We start from the raw sequence: 23,093 nt of genomic DNA, 5'->3' as shown, positions 1-23,093 counted from the left end.
GTATGTTTTAGTTAAATTAAATTGTTAAAGTTGAGTGCATAAAAAATGTTGAAAGTGTCTAAAATGCATATAGTATAAAGTTTTGGGTTAAAAAGGAGTTTTGTTCAACTCCTATATCTTGGATTCGAACCGCTATGTTTACAGAGTATATATGTGTCGTCAATTATTGAGAAAAATTATAAATAAATATTACATTCTAATTACTTCAAATTATTTAAAAAAAAGTTTAATATATTTTTTAGTGCCTGAATTATACATGAAAATACGATTTGGTGTATAAATAATTTTTTTGCTAACAATAGATGTCTAATGTTTCCAACGTTATACTTTTAGAAACCTGAACTGTAGTAGTCATTAAATTTGGTCGTTATCTAACAAGTGTACTCATTTAAAATTCCAAAAATTATTTTATTTAAAAAACTTAATATTGTAATTTTAAAAAACTCAAACCCCCTAGATTTTACATCTTTCGTCATCGATCCGTGGTCGTTACCGTTGACACCATAAGAACGGTCTCTTCACCACAAAAAACACAGTCCCCCACCCACTGTGAAAACTATGCCGGTCATAGTGAAAAATGTTGTGAACGGTCGTCGGATTTTTAGGTTTTTTGTTGTTTTCCGGCGATTTTGATGGCTAAATCCTATACATTACACGACCGCCACTATTGACTTTCTCGTCCTAGTTCAAACAAAACCTGACTGATGGTGACCTTTACCCGTCTACGGTGGGGATAGGAAGAAAATGGACGATGTGGGGTGGGGATTTATTTTTTTATTTTTTTATTTTTATTAAAAAATAATTGTATTATTAAAAAATTTAAAAATTAAGAAATATATCGATAGACATCTGAAAGTGTAACGGAGACAACTATAGGTATCTAAAAGTGTAACGGAGAAAACGTTAGACACCTATTGTTAGTAAAAAAATCTTTAGATATCAAATCATATTTTGAGGTAAAATTTAGACACTAAAAAATATATTAAGTGATAAAAAATAATAAAAAAATAAGAGAGAAAGTAAAATCTAATGATTAATTTGTAAAATCTAATGACAAGCTTGAGAACAGAAAAAAATCAATGTCATCAAAATGACCGCAACTAAATAAAATTAGAAGTTCCTATATATGGTATGATACTACATTAAATTTATTCTTAAAATAATATTAGCCTTTGATTTTTATTCTTATATAGAATAATGTTTGAACTATTTTTTCCCATTAAAATAATTTTTTTATTATTATGTTCCTTTGACTCTATTTTCCAACCAAGCGTGTTCTGCTTCCTTGCCCATTTTAAATATTCAACTCTCCTTACCTTTTCTTTTAGAAAGTTTAGGGGGAGAATATTATTTTATTTTATCCGAATTTATTTAATTATTTTTACATGGATAAATTATAAATTTTATCACTTAATTTACTTCTCATTTCTATTTGTTCATTAAAATTAAATAAAAAAATTGATTCTCTAAACTTTCGATTTACTTCTATTTTGATTACTCTACACTTAAATATTTTTCTTTTAAGTTTATGAAAAGTCTCATTTTCTTTATCTTTTGTGAAAAAGTTTGTAGTTTTGAATTTCCTTTGATTTATCGATAATGAAACATCGTCTTTTAAATTTCAATGACGGGGAGATAGAGAATGAGGAAACAAGTTGTATATCTTGATCACACGATGATCAGATGATAAATACTATAGATCATAGTAGTTTAGAGTTTCATGAGTTTTAGGTTTATGGATTTTGTTAGTTTTAAAGTGATTTATATAAAACCTAAACTAATAGATTAGCAGGAGACAATGAAGTAAATTCGTCGATATTTTGAGTGGTTAAAAAAGACACAAGAGAAAGATAATTGCAAGATTGACGTGAGACAAAGATGAAATTATAAAAAAATTTGGAGGAAAAATATATAAGAACAAGAAGAAAAATGACGTAGATGTCATATCAACAAAAATCAATCCACACCGGCACACATAATTGTTATATCATTATTCTATTTATTATTTAACATCGGAGTGATTAAAGTAAATCAAAAACTCAACGAATAAATAAAATAAATTAATTTTAGTAATCAAAATAAGAAGGAAAAAAAAGGTTAAATTGTGAAATTTACAATTTACTCTTTTATTTGTTGAATGTTTATTATATTTCCGAAGATTGACTTTCGTTTAACATATCAATGAAATAAGAAATTGAAATTTATAGAAGAGAGACCAAATCCAAATGAAGAGAAATAAGAGAGATGGAAGAGGAGAAATAAATACAAATGGGAAATGTCAACCAAATAGTCAATAAACGCCCACCCACGCGTATATTTTATTTCTTAAACAAACAAACAGTAAAAAACAAATAATTTCCCCGGAGAATCATCGACTCTTCGAAAAAGCAAAACCTTGCTGCGTCCTCCAACTTTTCCAAGCTCCAAACTTTCACAAGAATTCGTTCCAGAATCTTTTTGTTTTAATTTTTCATGGTCTGGTTTTCAAAACCCCATGAACAAATCCAAGAATTTCTTCCGGAATCTAGTGAAACCTTTCAGGTCAAGCTCAAGCAATGGTAAAATGAAAAACCCAGTTTCGTACATGAAAAATGAAGAGAAAGACTGGTGTTCTATTTCTACTTGTTTGATGATCTATTTGTTATTTGGTGTGTGCGTGTTTCAGTGGGGGATAATGTAGAGGATTTGGAGAGAATAGCTCAACAAGAACAAAAGAGCTTCCTTTTCGAGACTTTAGTTGCTGCTACAAAAGATTTCCATTCTCATCACAAGCTTGGTGAAGGGGGTTTTGGACCTGTTTATAGAGTAAGATCCCAATTCTTGTTTGGTTGCCTAGAAAATAGAGGGAAACTTTTGTTGTTCTTTAGTTTGAATTAAGAATATAAGTAATATGATATAATGGATTGTCATAGATATTATTTGCATTAAAGTATATATGATGCAAGTCTAATATGTATGTATCCCTTATGTAAGTGTAATATGTATGTATCCCTCATGGGGTAGCTCCATTTCTTGTAATTTTTTCATATATTGAGAGCCATACTCTTGAACGCCTGAATATGTGTCGGACCAGGGATGGACCGAAGGGCTGCTGGTGGTGCAGTCGCATACTAATATAACTTACTAGGTTCGAACTCCCTGAAATAAATCTTGCGTCTACCCTTGTGTCCGACATTGGTACTTTAAGAAGAATGAAGAGTTCGAGGAACATAGCTTGAGAATCCCATTTTCACCATTAGCTTTTATTAAGAGTGAACCATATGTCCCAAGCTAGCCTGACCATTAAACTCTTTTGTCTTAGCTATTAAAAGGGAGGTAAAGCATGCACAGTTTTAATTGAAATCACTCACGTAGTATCAAGGTTTCAAAATGCTGATGTTTTTGCTTGGTTGATCAAACTAAACTGCGAGTAATTTTTCTGAACTTGGTAGCTGTTACTTAATTTGTAGGGTAAGTTAGATGATGGAAGGGAGATTGCAGTGAAGAAGCTATCTCAAAACTCGAGTCAGGGGAAAAAGGAGTTCGAGAACGAAGCTAAGGTCCTAGCACGCGTGCAGCACCGCAATGTCGTGAATCTGTTGGGGTACTGCATACATGGTGATGAAAAGCTTTTGGTATATGAATATATCACTAATCAGAGTCTTGACAAGGTTCTCTTCAGTAAGTTATCATATTGTTATCTGCCACATTTTCTTCTATGCTTCATAACAATTCGAGGTTATCGGTGTAATCCCGATAATTTTGGCATGATTTAGTGTTCTGTTTTAGAAACATCATGGTTTGTTTCATTTTTTTTCTGTATCTGTTGTTTCTTTTCTTTTATCTCCATCTTTGTGACTGAGTGTTGTTGTAATTTACTGGTTTCAAGAACTCAAAATGGATTAACATATGTAAGCATTTGTTTCGAACATCCTTCAAGAGAAGGAAAAACATGGTCAGGCTAGTGTAAAATATTTGAAAACTCATTTTACACCGCTTTTAAACGAGCAACAAAACCAAGGCAGAACCTTAGTATTTAGAAAAGAAGGAACCACTATGTTTACAGGAAGGAGATTTTGGAATAAGAACGGAACCTACAGCTTATGTTGCACAAATCTTGATGCATTTACACTTTGGAAATTGTTAAAATTTCAGTTTGAAAGGGTGTTGGATTAGGAGATACTTCATACAAGCAATTAGATCGAGTTGGAAGGCTTTGACTAATGACTGATCTTTCATTAACCTCATCACTGCTATTCCAGGACATGGACTTGAGATCTCCGAATTGGACTGTAAATTTGTTATTGTTGGTTCATCCCTTTGGTGGCATCTAGTATGCATTTGATTGTAACGATCGAGTCAAATGAACTCATAGCGAATCGAATGAATTCGAAAATGAATGATGTAACCATCATTAGGGACATGCATGAGTATTGCTATATATCTTTAATAATTTGATTCATTGGAAGTTCTCTGATTCATTTTTCTGATAACTTCAAGATTTTGTCCTTGAAACCAATTCATTTTTCCGATTTTTAGTAATAGTAACGATGGTGGTGGTTTATTCCATAGAACCGAGTAGAAAAGAGGAGCTTGACTGGAAGCGAAGGTATGAAATAATTACAGGCATTGCACGGGGTTTGCTTTACCTTCACAATGACTCACACAACCGTATCATTCACCGGGATATCAAGGCGAGCAATATTTTACTTGACGATAAATGGGTCCCTAAAATTGCTGATTTCGGTATGGCTCGCCTCTTCCCTGAGGGCGAAACGCATGTTAACACCAGGGTAGCTGGTACCAAGTATGTTGTCTTTCATGCATCTTCTTATTTGATAACTTGATGAGGTCTACCTGCCTCGGATTTATGCTATGTCACAATGCCTATACCTTAGTTGTAAGGTGTTTATTTAATGAAGCTATTCGTATTTTGTTGTTCGGAAACAGCGGATATATGGCGCCGGAGTACGTTATGCATGGACATCTATCAGTGAAGGCCGATGTGTTCAGCTTCGGAGTTTTGGTTTTGGAGCTAATAAGTGGCCACAGAAACTCATCTTTGAGTTCAAATGCTGATGCTCGGAATCTACTCGAATGGGTAGGAGCAAGATTATAAGCTAATCATTTGCCGTCTGAATCTTTGTTTCTTTTATCCGACTCTCTAAATATATAGAAAAACTTGAAAAATAAAAATAGAGTGTACTTGTGCTGACACATACTTATGTTCGAATCTGCATGTATCGAATCATTCATGATATTCGAAAGAAATGTTCTGTAACCAATGCTTGTTTGCTTGTCAATTTGCAGGCATAAGCTTTACAAAAAGGGCAAGGGCATGGAGATCATGGATGCTGCTATAGCATCATCGGCACCCTCTGAACAAGTAGCTATCTGCATCCAAATAGGTTTATTATGCGTGCAGAGCGATCCCAAGGTACGGCCGGACATGCACCGGGTCGTTATAATGCTTTCGAAGAAGCACGGACATCTAGAGGAGCCAATGAGACCTGGAATTCCAGGTACTCGATACAGAAGATCCCGCCTGCCTCCCGGATCCTCATCGACTGCCCCTGGAGCCTCTGTTTTTTCGGATTCTAATTCTTCAGAATCAACCTTTAACATTACTACTAATACTGCATCTGCTTCAACATCAGCCCTTGCAAGCTCCTCCAACCCCGATCCCCACGGGAAGCTCCCGATGAAGAGTTAGTTTTGCCGGGAAATTTCTAGGTCTACGTTTATATTTGATACACTGGTAATATATATATCTATGAACCAAATTGTGCCATTTTATTGAAGGTCAAGTTATTCAAATACTTATGAAATTTTTTAATGAAGTGGCATCATTGGTTCAGTGACATGTTATAGATATATACATTATCCTTGCATCAAATATAAACTCTTTGTATACTTGTTATAATTAGTATGAAAATTGTGAAGTTTAGCTTAGTGTATAGTCTGTAAGATGGATGAGCTGAGATATTAGAGAGATTATAGAATTCATTGTTTTATTTGTAAGATATGAAAGAATTTTCCTTTAATTATTTGATAAGAGAAAAAAATGTAAAAAGTTTTCCTATTGATGAAAAAAATTCGTATTGTTTAATTTAATTAAATTTTAAAGTTAAAAAGTATTAAACAATGTGATCATTTTATTTACAATAACTGTCACTGGTATAATGGTGATATAAGATACTAACATGATGATTTAGATGTTTATGACAAATATGAGATCAACCATTTTTTTTAATAAACTGAGGTGATTATAATAAAATAATATGTGTTCTAAATACTTTCAATCATTCGATAATGAATACTCAATCAGTCTACTGCAGTTGCTAGTGCTCGAACTCGTGAGCTCTAAGAATAACAATAATTTATTTAACCATTAAGGTAAGTTGATTCGTGCATGAGATCGATCATGTTGCTCTCTCATTCTTATTAGAAATTATATAATTTTTATATAATATAAGATATTATATATATATATTCCAAATATGAGACCGACAAAAAGATTGTTCAGTTAAAAAGTCGCACAAATGCAAAGAAAATAAAACTCCATAGAAAGCAAGAAAAAAAAACAAAGATTAATACAAAATCTTACTATTGTTTTATTTTCTACATCGTAACGGCAATTGATTGGGTTACAAAGTAGCAAATAATCAACACTTTATAAACCCTAAAAAAACCCAAAATACACAAATAAATTCGTTAAACTGATGGAAATTAAGCAGACATACATATAAGAAAATGGTTGTAATGTCACCAAAATCATTGATGATGGTTAACCCTCCATTGCTTACCTGAAAAGAACAACATGTCTGCAGCAAAGTTCATGCCAGTGTTGTAGATTGTAGAGATTTCTTGCTCACTTCATATGGTGCTGCAGTCGTAACCCTACAAGCAGCGGATAAACGAGGCGTTAATACGAGCACAATATTGCAACTCAAGCTTTAAATCTTATCATCCGACCTGGATAAGAACTGACCTCTCCTTGCGCTTCTCCAAAAACCGAGCCAGGGATGCTTTGCGAGCCTGAGGAACTGCAGGCAAACGATTCCAAGTCATTTACAAATGAATTTTCAGTAATAAGTCAAGTGCCAAGGGGTGAATTAAGCTGAACAAAATGCATACCGGAAGGCATCATGCCGGTTATTGGTCCCTTGGTATTTGCCGGTTTTGGAGGCTCCGCTTTGCTGATAGGGGTTGTTGAACTTCCCGTAGTCTTGTATACAACCAGTTCATCGGTATTAATGGATCCACTCCTAGATTGAACACCCGTGTGAGATGAAACCGACAAAGGGCTTGGGATACCAGAGCACAGTTGTGTATTCATGAGCTGGTTTGCCGGAACAGTTTCGAATTGAACTGTCTTTGAAATCAGGGTCTGGAGTTGCGCTTTCTGTTGTGTCGTGTTAGAAGCCATGGAAGATCCGTTCCCAGCAAGTAACATGATAGCCTGAGCCTGAATAATGAGCAAAATAAATAAATAAAAAATGTTACTTTCTTAGCTTTCCATTGACTAACAGATCCCAGAAAGTAAAAAGAGTCACCTTCTCGGGGGTAATATCTTCGAAGACATTCACGGTACCAGCATAAAAGATCGTCAATTGAGCAGCAGGTGATCCGGAGTCCCGCAGGACCTTGCCGCTTTTCCTAATAAGGAAAACATAGTTCCAACAGAATCAGTATTTGTCAACATTTTCGATAAAAGTAACCAAAGGCAAGCTTAAATTCATTAAGTTTACCATGGTTCGATGCTTCCGCCCAAGGAAGCAAGGGCGGGAAGAACCGAATGTGGAGTCGACACCGGAATTCCTCCAAGCAATTGTGGTTTCATGGCAGTAGTAATGGGCAAATTTAGACCAGCCGTAGAGAAATGATTCTTCATAAACTGGTTGGTCGTCGAAACGGAAATCGATTGGTTTGGGAACGGAAACATTTTCACATCATAAGGCCGTTGAAGGTGATGTACATCATGTTGAACAGAGGAAGAAGCCGACAACGGAAAATTATTGCCTACTCGTTGGCTGTTGTGAATGAAGGATTTCTATAGACGGTGAAGGCCAAAATGGAAGAGAAAACAACATAAGTTGATTATTCACATTTAGTTGGAGACATCCTCGATCAACAAATATGGTCCAACATGAATATGCAACCTTATAAATTTCAAATTCACCTATACTTTAAATATTATCTTCGCACTCGACATAAAATTATGGGTCCATCTTCTTATGTTTGGATCTTGACATAAAATTTTACGTTTATCCCTAAGTTTCGGATACCGCCGGAGCTAGTTTGTAAAACAATTAACTAATACTGCATTGAAAGACATGGAAATGAAGGCATACCTGAAGTTGAGCAGCATCTGGAGTTAAGATATGCATGAAACCAGGGGGAACCATTGAATCATGTTCAATCCATTTAGCCTTATCTCCTTGACCAAAATCAAAGCTCATCGCAGCCGAAGAAACCTTGTTCGAAACCGGCCATTGAAATCCAGAGCTTTTAGTAAAACCTATAAAATCCCAAGTAATCAACTGCAAGAATTTTATCCATCTTCTCCTAATATAAATAAAAGAAAGCTTGTTCGGCTTCATAGCAATAACAGAAATGGAAGCTTTATAAGTGGTAATATCCAAATAAGAAAGTACACACCCATTTCTTAACTTCTTCTCTAACCAGAGGCAATGATTCTTTTGAGCTCAAACCCAGAAAATCTCTCTCCATTTCCTTTCTTTCAGTTTCTTATTCAAAGCGAAAGCCACCTCGTAAACAAAAGGATTTCACTTTCTTATATCTTATCCACCAACAAAAACATGAAGGTGACCAAAGGCAAAGCGAAAGGCCAAAGCTTTTCTGCAAGCCGCAGCTCCTGAGGGAGAATAACAGAGGCAAAGCAGGCTGAAAGAAGTTGCTTTAATAATGAGATCTTGACCGCTAACTCTCTCTCTACTTTTTTAATTAATATTAAGAATTATATATTTTTTAAAAAACAAATAAATAAAAATTTATCAGACCCTTCAATTAAAATAATTATATGTATAGAAAATAAAAAATATTTTAACCGTCGTTAAAATAAAATCTTAATCCTACCATGCTTATAATTATTATAAAACAATTTAAATTCAATCTATTAAATAAATTCAAACATAAATCAAATGATTTTACTGATAAAAAGGTATTATTATATTTAGATATTTCAGATTCAAAGATGATATTTATAATAGTATATGAGAATTTATTATTTAAAACGGATAATATTTTATAATTATCTCATATTAATAAAAAAAATTAATTTGCGACCATCTTTTCTTTAAATTAAAATAATGATAACATTATCATCATCTTTTCTTTGAATTAAAACGATAACCCAAAACTGAATACTCTTATCACAATCCTTAGTTCTTGACATTTCCACTTTCTTAGTTTTAAATTTTAAGAGAAAAATTAATTCTATGTTTTTTTATTTTACTTGATTATATAAGTCATTAAATAAGTTGATATAAATGTCATGCCAGTATAGTAGCTAAGTTTTTAACTATGTGACTAAAATGAAATTAAAATTAGACGTTATATATAACTTTTTTTTAAAAGTTGAGTGACTAAAAATGAATAAAACTAGTAGTTAAAGTATTAAAAATGTATTTTACCCTAAATTCAATAAGTTGATACAGAATGTAGAAAAATATGGACCACTCAAATTTGCAAATGTATATCAGTGAATAAAGTAAGAGGACGGGAAAATAATGCGTGACAACTACGTCACGGCGCCGTAAAAATTAGATCGTATTAAACTCACACGTGTAAGAATCGTCCAATGATTAACCGTCACTTGGCCGAAACGTGAACTTTACTTGTTTATCATATACAGTAAACACGTGATTATTTTTCTTCTAATTTACAGCCATTGTTGTAATATTATATTTATATGAAATGGTCAATTGATATTTAGGATAAATTACAAATTTGGTAACTGAATTTTACTCTCTCTCCTATTTCATTCATTGTACTTTAAATCTTTTTAATTTTCTCATTGAACTTAATATATTCGATTTTTTGTCACTCATTCGTTTTTCACTAACTACATTATAAATGGACTTTTATACATATGAAAATTGATGTCGTTTCGATAAAATTTAGTTTTTTTTAAACGGTTCCTCTTTAACACCGGTAACTATTTAACGGTGAATATGACAAAAAAATTCAATGTATTAAGTTCAATGAAGAAATTGAAAACTTTTAAAGTTTAGTGAACAACATAGGAGAGAGAGTAAAGTTTAGTGATAAAATTTTTAATTTACCCTAATACTTAAATGGGTAAAGTACATAAATGATCCCAAATGTATTATTTTGTTGAGTTATTAAACTATTAAAATTTATAAAATAATTGCTCAACTATAGTCAATACTTCGTTGAATTTTTCAACTACTAATAATTATAAAATAGTCACTTGAATATTCATATGCTTCAAATTCTTCCTTTTCTCTTAAAAAATTGGTGATCGAGCGTTAAGCTGAACGTTAACATGTTAACTGAGATATGTCAAAATCATATTTTAATGATGTGAACTGGCAATTCCGTTACTTTCAAGCATTGGTTCGTCGTCATAGTGTTTCAAGTACTGACACAATAAATGAAGAGTCGTTCCACAAAATATAATTCAAATGGTTATGAGATCAGATTTTATCATATTCATATCTTAGTCAACATGTTAACATTTAGTTTAGACAATTGTCAATTTTTTAACAAAAATGATGAGTTTAGAACATATAAATAATTGAATAATCATTTTGTAACTTTTAATAGTCAGAGTATTTAACAAAATAGCGTATTATAATCGATAGACTATCTTATAACTTTTAATAATTATGAGACTCGATAAAATAATATTTTATAGTTGATGAATCATTTGTCAACTTTATACTATTAAATCATAAAAGGGCAATAAGCTTTTAAATTATTAATTTTCTTGTACATTACGACACCACGTGCTGATGGTCCTACAGATATTACTAATATTAATTTTATGTTTAACTTACTCAACTTTGTTGTTGTTGTCCCTTTCAAGTAATATATATATAGAGTTTTGGATTATAAATATATTTATTTTAATAGTCGAAAATTAATATAAGATAATATCTATTAATAATTTTTATCAATAATTAAAATTAAATCTTTTGATGGGATCGAATTATAAAATGAATGTGCATGTGGATTACTTTATTCAAAGACAGTAATTAACTAATTAATTTTGTTTGAGTTCGTGAAATGAATATAGTTGGCAAATATTCCCTATCGTTGTTGATTTGAAGCTGGGCAAGATATGGGAAGGCAAGGCATGTATATGTCCACAAATCATTACTTTGAAAATCCAATGAATTATAACCATTTTTCTTTTTCTTTTTTTAATTTTAAAAATAAGAATAGGAAACTGAATCGTATTTATTATTTAAAAAAAATCAATGAGAGATGTGACGTGTTTTCTAACTGTATTTATAGGATTTAAAATATTCCTACTCGCTATATTAAATACATAAACTAAATTAAATTAACTTAAGGAAATAATGTTGTTGGGGAAAAAAGTTAAAATAACAATCATAGAAGTTATCAGAGAAATAAGGTGAATTTTAAAATAGTAGGTGAATTTTCAACAACTTATGTGTTTCCTATTCTACCTAAATAAATAATGCAGAAAAAAAATGTAATAATTTACCATAAAACGAGACAAGAGAGAAAGGACATGAAATTACGATGGCCACCCACCACCGAGCTGCTATTATCCGCTTATAAAATATTGGCCTCAAATAACTAAATACTATCATAGTCTTCTTCTATTAGGGCCGTTTGGATGAGGTAATGTGAAATTCTCATCCGTTTGGTTTGGTCGGGAATGTCATTTCTGGTAATATTTTATTACCGATAATAGATTTTTTGGAGTATATTACCGGGAATGTCATTACCTCCCTTCTCTTAGGTATTGTAATATTACCGATGTTTTGGACTAAAATGTCCTTAATTTTTTTTTCCAAAAATATCATTCTTATGTCATTGAATAATAAAAATTCTACGAAAGTTAAATTATAAATTTATTCTTAAACTATTTTAGATTTACAAAAAAAAATATAATTAAAATTTTATATGAAATTCAGGGGGTTAAAATAAAATTTTACCCTTTCATTAAACATTTTTTATATTTTTAATTTTGTAAAAAAAGTATATAAATTTTATGAATATAATTTTTTTTAAAGAAAATATATAAATATTTTCCAACTTGTAATATTATACGAATATATAATAAGAACAATTTGGTTAAATATACATTCTAATAATCTGTTATTCCTTTAACCAAACATAGTAATCTTGCATTCATGCTAAACCAACCAAACACAAAATACAACATTCTCAGTAATCCTATTCTTTGGTAATCTTTTATTCCTACCGGTAATCTTTCATTCTGTTAACCAAACACAAAACACACCCTTAGTGTCTTTGTAGGGTGGCTTTTGCCACTCACAAAAAGAAAATAATACTAATAAATAATTCAATGTAAGAAAGGGGACAACAATAATAATAGGAAGGATCACATGGGGATTTGTAGAGCACATGCGAAACTTGGTTTCTTTAGATAATGTCTTCTTCTTTGAGGGCTCCCCTCAGATCCTGTAACCGCATCTGATATGTTCATTCCCAATCATACATACCTCGGCACTATTGCATCCCTGGACCTGTAGCAGTGGCACTACAAGTTTGCAATTTCTTTAAACTTCTAAATGCAGGACCCTATGTTGACCAGGAAAATTGGAAAAGAACAAAGCATTTTTTAAAGATGCAATCTCCATGTAAAGAGAGAGGAACTATTGAGTGAAGAAATAAATTAAGGGGAAAACTAGGATTTTCGTAACTCATCTATTCATTCAACAGAACAAATATGCTGAGTAGACAGAAATGCAGATCCCAAATGACAATTAAGAACTGCAAAATGGGGCTCAATTGCAAAGATGAATTTTGATGATAATTTAACTAATTTACACACAGCACACTGAATATATCCGTGTCAGAGATATACAAATTCAACACTTTTATCCAAGCGAGTAACACAGGTAACGGAAGCTGCATTGCAAAATCTTATCAGCTTGCTTCAAAACAATAAGAAAACGGGTAAGTAGAAATTTAAACAAAAAATCATAAAATAATAACTTATCTCAATCGCGATTCTTAAGCCTCTCGAGAGGCTGCTTCAGCTGCTCGATCTAAACAACAAGGTTAGTAACCGAGTAAAGGAGCCAGTAGAAAATAAGCGGTGACGGAGGTGCTCCGAGGGAGTTCACAAATCGCTGTTGTAACACCCCAATTTAGGGGCTAAATTTTAGAATTATAAAGTGGTGGATTTAATTGGTATTTTGGGAAGAAAATTGAAAATTAAATTGAAATATTTTAAAGTTGTCAGACTATTTTAAGAAGTGTAGGAAATTCAGTGACTAAACTCATGATTTACCTATTTTTTTTGGGATGAATTATAACTACGTTCTGCAAATTATTTTCCTAGTTTCCCTCCCCCTTCAACCCTCCTTTCAACTCCGATCTACCCACCTTCCGACCTCTGTTCGACGAACTGAAACCATCATCATGTTTGTTGTTTAACGATGAACAAAACCCCTTAAACCTTTCGTCGTAAATCGTCATCGTTCGTCGTTAATTTCAGTCAGAAGTATTGTCGGGTTTTAACTCAATTTTCGTTGGTTTTCCGTCGATCCGGCCATCCGTTTTCGACACCTCCCACACCATCGTGTTCCTTGCATGGTTCCGAGTCCATCGGTGATCTCCGTGTCTCCGCCGTAGCTGGCGCGTGGAGTGGTGAGAAAGTCAAAGTTTTCGATGTTCGGAATCAAGCTCTCCACCGTTCAAAATTGTGAACCGAGTTTGGTAAGTGTCTCAAAATGCCTTAAAATAATAGGAACTTTTCCCGGAATTTTTGGACGCGCCCCACTCGCCGCCCCCTGCGCGTGGGAAAGTCCTAGCCGCAGGGTGGTATTTGTGTAAAAAAATTCGGGTGCTCGTTTTGTAAATATTTTTATAATGGTGCCTAATTTGTAATTAATTTCTGTTAGGGTGATATTTTTGTAAAATCGTTGACTGACTGTTAATCGTTGACTTTGATCGAAAAAGTCTAAATTTTCGAAAAGTTATATTTTATGTTTTTTTACGTTTCGAATTTTTTTTGGGGTCCGTTTCGCCAAATTTAAACCCTATAAGCTGTTTTTGACTAATTTATCACCCGATTCGATCCGTTTTTCAGAATTAAGCTCCGTTTTTTATGTAATTTCTGTTGATATGCATATGAGGAATTATTGGAAGTTGAATTAAAGATCGAGGACATTCGAATAGAAATTATAAGGTCGATCAATATGGCACGGAAAACGAGGTAATACTTTACTACCTCTTTATGCTTTATGGAACATGTTGTTATTGGTAAATGCATGAATAAGATAATGTTGGTCATTTTTGTGGAGTTGATTAATTTATACACTCGATATGAATGCGGTAAAAATTCGATAACTGAATACGGATCGAATGACTAATATAAGAGATTGAGGGACTGTTATAATTACATTACAAGTTTTTTGATTAGTGATAAAGGAATCAACCCTGGATTTGTAACTTATATTTTATATCAACAAAGGTTAAATATTAAAGCTACTCGGATGAGAAATTATGAGAATACTCTGGTTGGGTAAAATTATGAAAATACCCTTATGTTGTAAGATGACAAAAATTATCCTTGAAAGTTGGTTAATAACTCTGAAAAGACATATTGATACGGTAAAAATTACTGATGTGTATAAGAAATGCTAGTTTTGCTTAGGAAATACGAATAATCGGTTTTTAAACTAAGAGGGTTTGTGCAAGATACTAGAAGTCTGTTAAGGAATCATTTCAAGATCAGAGAATGTTCGGGAAAGCAATTAACAATAAAATCTCTAAACAACAATTATTTTTCCTTTAAGAGTTCATACCGAAACTATTTGGTTAAGAAATTACGAAAATGCCCTTGAAATGTAAAAATAGTCCGAGTTAACCCTGAATGAGAAAGTACTTTGAGGATTCATACTTAACTCGATAAAGTACAGATTTAATTTTTAAGATCATGTCTTTGTACAGAAAATTCCTAATAACCTGTTGGTAACTTTTGAGAAGACAATTGACCTGAAAATCTCCGAGTTAATAATAAATTAAAGAGGGTGCTCTTTTGTCAGAATTGTACGAAAGGTCTGGAAAAGATGATATGTTTGAATTAAATAATAATATCATATGGAAGAAAAGGATTGAAATACACTTGATATGTAAAATGACCAAAATACCCCTGTAATGGAAATGACCCAAGAATATCACCAAGCTCAGGAATGATGGGATATCTTTGAGCTCTGTAATGAATGGAATAAAATTGAATACCAAAATGACCAAAATACCCTTATGGCCTATACTAATTAAATGTCTTGGATTAATTAAGGAATCCAAATAAGCATATGTGTTGGACTACCTTTAACAGTTATGGAACACAACTTAAGTGAGTTGATCAATCCTAATGATAAGTCAGTACCTGAACAACATAGATATTACTTGTATATGTGTTCGTATTCTCAAGTGTGGCTTGATGATAATTTTAGAAGTATTCAGCTCAGCTAAACTTTAGATCGCATTCGATATTAAGAAGTGAATATTCAGTAGACAAATCAACTACAAATACCAAATTGAATTGAACTGAAGTACAATAAGTATCTGAAATTCAAAAACGTCTGAATTACTATAGAAAACCCCGAAGTAACTGTAAAGGACTTGACTATTAAGTGAACTAAGTAAGCTCAATGACTGATGATTAAATAAGTGATTTGGATGAGTATGAGAATGCTAATGAACTTACATGATGTACTATCCTTCGGGTTATGAACTATAAATCAAACACGTCAGTATTTCATGATATCGTGGAAGCGTGGAAATTAAATAAAGAATATTGGAAGATCTATTTAACGATGATTTCGAAGATGATCTATGGATAAGAATTTTAGGTATTAAAGATTAAATACCCTGGAAGGACAATGAATTGACCAATCAACGAGTATAAGTTCTGGGAGTTGTTCGATAATCCGATCAATCGACATGGATTGAATCTTCGTTTATTCCTTATCAACTCAAAACACATTATGCATAACTGATGATTCTGTTAGTTAATGAACTCTTCCAATAGTGATTCTAACTTCCGGCCTTCTATCGGTACACGAAAGATCCTTGTTTATTTTGCCTGATAAGATTATTCAGTATCTCTGAATAATATTTGTAAACACTAGTGTGTTCCCTAATAACATAAATATTTTATCTGATTTTTGACTTGAATTCTGTTTTGATACATGACCTGAATTTTGTTCTGATTTCTGATTTGGATTCTGTTCTGATATCTGATCTGAATTCTGTTTTGATTTCTGATATCTTCGCTTACTAACGGAGAAATGTTTTATATGGGGGGTTTATTGTAGGAGGAAGTATATCTGCAGGCTTCTCGGCTGTGTGCTCAGGGCCTTACTTGTTGTGCGGGGTGTATGGTTCCGGGGAACCTACATAAACAGATTGTGAAAGGATTAAGGTATATATATATATATGTTTTAAAAAAATATGTACATTTTTACTGGTTTTACGGGAACACACTAGATAACATATTCTAATCTCCTGAACCTAGACATCCGAAATATTTCCATCTGAACTGAAAACTCACTATCTGTTACTACCTGAAATATCAGTAGGATCTCCGGCATAAAGATTTGTAGGTGTTCGGAACCAATAAGGAAATATATGTTTATATGTATTTGCACGTTCTTCAGCATCATATGGTAGTTCTGTATTACTGAGCTTTCCGAAGCTCACTCTGTTACTCACCATTACAGGTTAAAAGAATTGTACCAGTACAATTATCGACTTCAATAAGAGAGTTCTTCCGGCGTTGCTTGCAGAGTATGGTACATGTGATTAGTGGGCATGTAATTGTATTTTGTTTTATATTTGAGTTTGAAAATCTGTTTTAATTTTGCATACCGATTAATGATTTTATGAGTTTACATGTTTTGATAAAAGTTTTAAAATTTCCGCTATTTTTACAGTGGGTCGCTCTGGTGGCCCTAATGTGACACTCCAGATCGGATCGGGTTACCCGTATCGGTCTGGGGGTTACAGTTGTCGCAGGGAGGACGCGTATCATACTTCCAATATATATGTCCATCAAAAGGAAGAGGCAGAACGACACCACCGACAAGAACGATTTCAGGAGGTTGCCGGTCACCGCGATCAGGACACGGTGGATTCCGTTGAGGCCCGGTAGAGTAAGGAGGAGTAACATGATTGCTTCTGCACCTGTGGCGTACCCTAACACAACCCATTTCGAATATGGTTTTTGGGTGGAGATCGGTAAAGATTAGATATGATTTTCCTAAGTGCAATGCCTTTGCTTTTATTTATTTTTGGGTAAACTAAGTATTTAGTCATCCAAGTATCAATTTTATTTTATTTTGATCATCAATTTATTTTTTAAAATTATCACTAACGTTACATTTTAATAACACAAATAAAAGATTAAAAGTAATATTGATATAGCACCACAAAATAATATCACATTGAAAAAATAAAAATATAATAAAAATATTTTATTAATCACATCATCATTGAAAAATAATAATATATAAAAATATTATGTTAATCACATCATCATTGAAAAATAAAAATACTATGTTAATAATTTTGTTAATTTTTTAATAGTGACTAACAAAAAAAATCAAAACTTAACATTAACAGTAATCTTAAAAGAAATTAAATGATTAAAATAATAATTGAATGATTAAATATATAATAATCATTATTTTTTTCTAATCTTTCTAGGAACATATGGGATATTACCAAATTTAATATAAAAAATCGTTTTCTTTTTACAGTGATTTTGGTCTTTATTTTTTAAAAAATATTTTAATTTTAAATTTTTTTATCAACGTTTGCTATAACGTAATATATATTTTATGTACTTAAAATATGACATGATAATTACTTGTACATAAGTAATGACATGACACATGATATGTGTTCAAAGTAATCGTGTGACATATTTTATGTATATATGTACACATTTTCTTTTTATCAATTTTGAGTAAATTTCATAAGAAACCAATCTTTGAAGAAAAAAGATGGATGAAATGTGAACGCCTTGATACTAGTCTTGCTCAAAGATGATCGGTGATAGACAATGATTAGATGTTCACAACGGTAAAAAAAAGTGCTATCAAGTAAATTATTCAAACATGAATATTAAATATGATTTAAAGAGTTTATTAAATATATTATCGGTGTAAAATAATTTTACAAGTGGTATTAAGATGATGACAAATATTCTTATTTTTTTTTCAAAAATTAAAAAAAATAAACATGATACTTATCGTCATCTTAGGACCCCACTCATAAAATTTAAATTTTTACAAACAATATATCAAATAATTATTATTAATAAATATTTTTGAGAAATAAACGAGATCAGAAGTACATAGTTTTTGTTGGGAGCAATGAAAATAGAGAGATTTGGTGCTTAGGGTTGTCGCTACAAAGAGGTGACTCTTTGAACCAGAATGTCCAAGGCTTCTTTCATCCAACAATGCTGGCAAACGTCCCTTGCTTCTTTCACATTCATCTAATTCAAGTGTAATCTTTTTCTTAAATACCAATATACATATAACCTATGATTTTTTAAATTATGGATAAGAAAAATAAAGAGAGAATGGGTTACCCATGCTCTTTGCGGACGTGCTGCTCAGGCCACAAGTCGAGCTCTTCCTTGACCAGCAAAGGCCTTCATAAAATGTGCCATGGTTTTTGCTTATGAAATACCATTTCCCCAACTCACACTGTTCGTTTTCCAGACATAATTTAACCATTTCAGTTCAAACAAAATCAAATATTTAAAATTTCAAAATAAAATGAATCAAATATGCCATGCTCAAGGAATTTGATTATAGGGTAATCAAAAGCAAAACAGTATCAAGAGTTGAACTAATTAAGTAATAAAACCAACCTCAACGTGGCCTAAGACACCGGCTTCCTCGATTGATTCTCTTAAGGCAGCTTCCTCTATAGATTCGTCAATCTCCCAACCTCCCTATTCATTTTCAGTGCATCAGATTTAGGGTTAGTCTTCTCAAACAAATCTGGACTTTATAAGATTGTTGGTTGGGTACTCTAATTTAGTAGTTAATTCTTTAATTTGTCTATTTTTTATAAAAAAAGAAGAGAAATGGATGAATATACCTTGGGAAACATCATTTTAGGACCTTTCTGGGAGGAGATGACAAGAACTTCCAAATCATTAGTAATGGTTCCGTCGGTGCGACATTTGAATCTATAGGGAATGCAGCTGCAAAAAAAAAAAAATCATCCGAATCTCGAAAAAAATCAAATCAAATTTCTCAAAGCCGAACAGACTTCCCTCACAGACAGAGAGATGCGACCCACCCGGCAACTTGGCGGCGGCCGAGGTTGTCGTATCGCTGCAAATGCCTTCCGGTTCGAGCAACCATGCACATCTTCAAAATAAATTCCAAGGTCAGGACGGAAACTCTGGAATATTACAGGCTATTTATATAAACATCACCAAGAGGTGAAAATGCTTAAACCCAAATATAATTCATGGAAAAAGAAAATGAATGGCTATTTATTAATTGAATTTAGTGGTAAAAAATGCTATTTTTTAAAATTCAAATTTAATCAATTATATCCGTATAGAATGTATGAATGTTATCAATAGATTATTTGTTTAAAAATATAATTCTATAATCATTCTAGATTGCTTAAAAAAATTTTGAATATGTATTCTAGGGAAAAATGTTTAAAATTATTTTTTTAGCTATATAATAATGTTTGTAAAAAGCAGTATTTAATATTTGAATTCTCGATAGAAAACAATCTTTATATTAAGAATATTGTGTTTAGTGTTACGAATTTTTCAACTAAAAAAGTTCATAAATAATAAATATTAAAATCTAAAAGTATTTTTTTAATATCTCATCGTATATTTCTATAATTAAATTTAAATAAAAATTATTTCTATAATTTAATTCGAATTCACGTTAAGCCGCATTAAAAATCTTTTATTTTAAGGCTTAAATATAAAATAAGTGTATAAATTTTACCCTTTTTCACGAATATGTGTCAAATATTCTTTTGACTCATCATGATGTCTTAAGTTACAAATGTTATCACTTTAGGTATTCGGGCCGTCAACAGCGTCAATTTCTCTCGTCAAGTGATATATGTTACAATCTAATAATTATAAAAATTTTATTTGAAATTAAAAAAATTAAAATTATATATTTTTAAAAAGCATAATTTTTTTAAATAACCTCAAAACTTTGAGAATCTTCATTTCAACCCTAAGGCAAAGCTCCATCCGAATTCACCTCTCCCGACGACCAAAACTCCTATGAAATTATGATCAATTGACGTTTTATACCCTGCAAACCCTAGTATGAAAATCGCCCCACACGATTCCGATGGCCAATCGACGGTACCTACTGCGGCGTATGACTAAGAGGATAACATAGATTATGTCGGCGGTGAAGGACGTGGCACTTAACAGAATAATTTAACGCTATTGACGGCCCGGACACTTAAAATAATAATGTTTGTAACGTTATGCTCCGAGATGAATCAAAATATACTTTAAGCACGTGTTCGTGAAAAAAATATATAATTTGAACACTTATTTGATATCTAAACCTTATTTTAAATATGAACAAACTTACGAGACTGGACTGGTCCGATGGAAGGAATGAACATCCATCATCGTAACCTTAAACTCTTGAAAATCAATCATCCCCATTTCAGTCATTATCATCCTCCTACATTCTCCCATCGCCCATGCTTTTCAATGTCTCTTGAAGTTTATACAAATAAATTTAGGATTCTACGCTAGAATGTATAAATTTTTGAAAAATTATGTTAAAAAATTTGAGATGTACAATTAAATCATTTATTAAATGTCCTTTTTCAGATTCTCGAATACATGTTCGGATTTCATCTGTTTCGTGTTCAAATTTAACTCCAGGAATTGTTTGAAATTCAAGAACCCATCATCTAGAGTTGTTGTTTTAATTGGCCGAGGGAACCTCACAGATCGGTGGTTAATGAGAGTGTTGTTAGGTTTTAGGTTTAAATAACTCTATCAGCATTATGAGTATATGTTGTCAATATCTGAAAAAAAATATAAATAATTACTATATGTCGAAACCGTATTTCGGTTAGGCCCGAAATTGGGCTTCGACTTGAAATAATGGGTTAGAGTCGCCACTGACAATTTTAAAATGAATTTAGGTGGATCGGACACCATCTTACCTGATATGCGTTTTACCAGAAACGTGGCGGGTTCGGGAGTCGGTTACGGTCAAGGAAGGATTAGCACCCTTGAACCGCCCTTTCGGTACCAACTAATTTTTCAGTTAAATTAGAAATTTTAAAAAAATGTTTACCTTTGATTGTTTACCTTTGATTCAAATTAGAAAATAAAAAATAAAAAATGTTATACAAATAAATAAATAAATAAATAAATAAATGTTAAGTAAATAAAATAAATAAATAATAAATCAAAAGGGAAAAAAAGAGAAAAAATAATAATAATTTAAAAAAATGTTTAAAAATGTTAAATTTTAAAAGCAATAAAATAAAGAAAAATATTAAGAAAGAAAAAATAATAATTAAAGAAAATAAAAAAACTTAGAGGATCAAATTGAAATAAATTACAATTAATGGGTTAAATTGATATTAAAAATGAACTGCAAAAGTAAAAATAAAAAGTTAGTGGGCCAAATTATAATGATTAAAATAATTTTTCATGCAAAAGAAAAAAGATCACAAACCTTGAAGGGCCAAAATGATAATTTGCTCTTTAAAATTTCAAAAGCAATGGATTCCACGTGAATGCCTTGAACCTTTCTCCAATAATTGTGAAACCAAATTTAAATTTGGTTCATTTTTCCTCTCTAAAATCTACACAACATAAAAACAGAGAGGTCCCTCTCGCATTGGCTTTAATTTTCAGACCACCGTGGTGCTCGTCGCTGGTCACCGTTCGACCCCAAATTTCACGGGAGGTCTCGTCTCGATGCGAGGAACACGGATCCGACCTCCGTTTTGCGAGGAACAGTCTCCAACTTGACAAAAAGATCATCAACCGTTCAACTTTCTCCATTCCGATTTACCGCTGTCCGTCGTTGGATTGTCAAAATTTTCAGGTATGTCGTTTTCTTGTCTTTCATTTGCCTTCTTATTATGTTTTGCATGTTTTGTTGGTGGTTAATGCTTCCATCGGGTTTTATTCGAGCAATCACGATGTATGTAAAAAAAAGCATGAAACAAAAGGGAAGCTTTTAACTAAAAGAAACTCTTTTATTGACTTTGATGATTGAGTTACAATATGAATTTGGTCTCCCCCTTGTGCATGATTTACATAATATTTATAGCCCAAAAGTGTGGCTATTTTTAGAGTTTAAATCGGAGTAAAACACTGATGTTGGTTGCTCTTGTTTATTTCTTTGTGTGGCGTTGGTGAGGGCTGAGGATCCCGGTTGTTGAAGGCGAGACGTGCAGCGTAAAGATCGGGCTTGTTGACCGAGCTGTTGCAGGAGGCGTGGGGCAAAAGGTTCTGAAACGTGGTCGAACTCGAGGAGTCTTCGGGGGCAGCTCCACTGGATCCAGTTCAGGTTAGTGACTGGGCTGTAGCTAACAAACAAATGGAAAAAAATATTAGTTTAATAACAACAGTAATATAATAATGTAATATACGTACTATACAATGTAAAAATAACGTATATATCGGACGAAAATTAGTATCTACACTATCCTATAATCATTCCATAGTATTAAAAAAGTAATAGGCGTGCAACTAATTATAATATTTCAAATATGACTGTAAATTTTAGGCTTAATGGCCAAATAAGTGTTCAAACTATACAATTTACGTCAAATAAGTGCCCACATTTTTTTGGGCCCATCAAGGTGCCTAATGTTACAAACGTTAGCACTTTAGGTTTTTG

General features: G+C 32.2%; 2 protein-coding genes and 1 pseudogene across 6 annotated transcripts; 1 reads left to right on the top strand and 2 right to left on the bottom strand.

The window, feature by feature from the left end:
* The first annotated feature begins 2,373 nt into the window (after positions 1–2,373).
* LOC120157879 (putative receptor-like protein kinase At4g00960) lies at positions 2,374–5,933 on the top strand. Its single transcript, XM_039168873.1, has 6 exons — positions 2,374–2,558; positions 2,666–2,805; positions 3,450–3,660; positions 4,552–4,786; positions 4,930–5,084; positions 5,292–5,933. The coding sequence occupies exons 1-6, from the start codon at positions 2,495–2,497 to the stop codon at positions 5,690–5,692; spliced, it is 1,206 nt and encodes a 401-aa protein (XP_039024804.1). The 5' UTR covers positions 2,374–2,494; the 3' UTR covers positions 5,693–5,933.
* Positions 5,934–6,569: 636 nt separating this feature from the next.
* On the bottom strand, positions 6,570–8,794 carry LOC120157854 (protein TIFY 7-like). Of its 5 annotated transcripts, none has more exons than XM_039168859.1 (7): positions 8,641–8,794; positions 8,334–8,522; positions 7,731–8,032; positions 7,536–7,638; positions 7,117–7,447; positions 6,971–7,025; positions 6,570–6,879 (listed from the first exon to the last, which is right to left on the bottom strand). In XM_039168859.1, the coding sequence occupies exons 1-7, from the start codon at positions 8,710–8,712 to the stop codon at positions 6,816–6,818; spliced, it is 1,116 nt and encodes a 371-aa protein (XP_039024790.1). In that variant the 5' UTR covers positions 8,713–8,794; the 3' UTR covers positions 6,570–6,815. The 5 variants fall into 5 exon arrangements, with proteins under 5 accessions (XP_039024790.1, XP_039024789.1, XP_039024787.1 ...); XM_039168858.1 differs by having other exon boundaries at positions 7,536–7,632; positions 8,334–8,500; positions 8,641–8,789; XM_039168856.1 differs by having other exon boundaries at positions 8,334–8,500; positions 8,641–8,785.
* Positions 8,795–18,792: 9,998 nt separating this feature from the next.
* Positions 18,793–19,597, bottom strand: LOC120157869 (annotated as a pseudogene).
* Between the last annotated feature and the right edge of the window lie 3,496 nt (positions 19,598–23,093).

This window comes from Hibiscus syriacus, unplaced genomic scaffold (assembly GCF_006381635.1).
Source record: "Hibiscus syriacus cultivar Baekdansim isolate YM2019G1 unplaced genomic scaffold, ASM638163v2 tig00111277_pilon, whole genome shotgun sequence".
In the NCBI taxonomy this organism is placed as follows: domain Eukaryota; kingdom Viridiplantae; phylum Streptophyta; class Magnoliopsida; order Malvales; family Malvaceae; genus Hibiscus; species Hibiscus syriacus.
The sequence above is the reverse complement of the archived record's forward strand: the minus strand, read 5'-3'. Positions and strand labels throughout refer to the sequence as shown.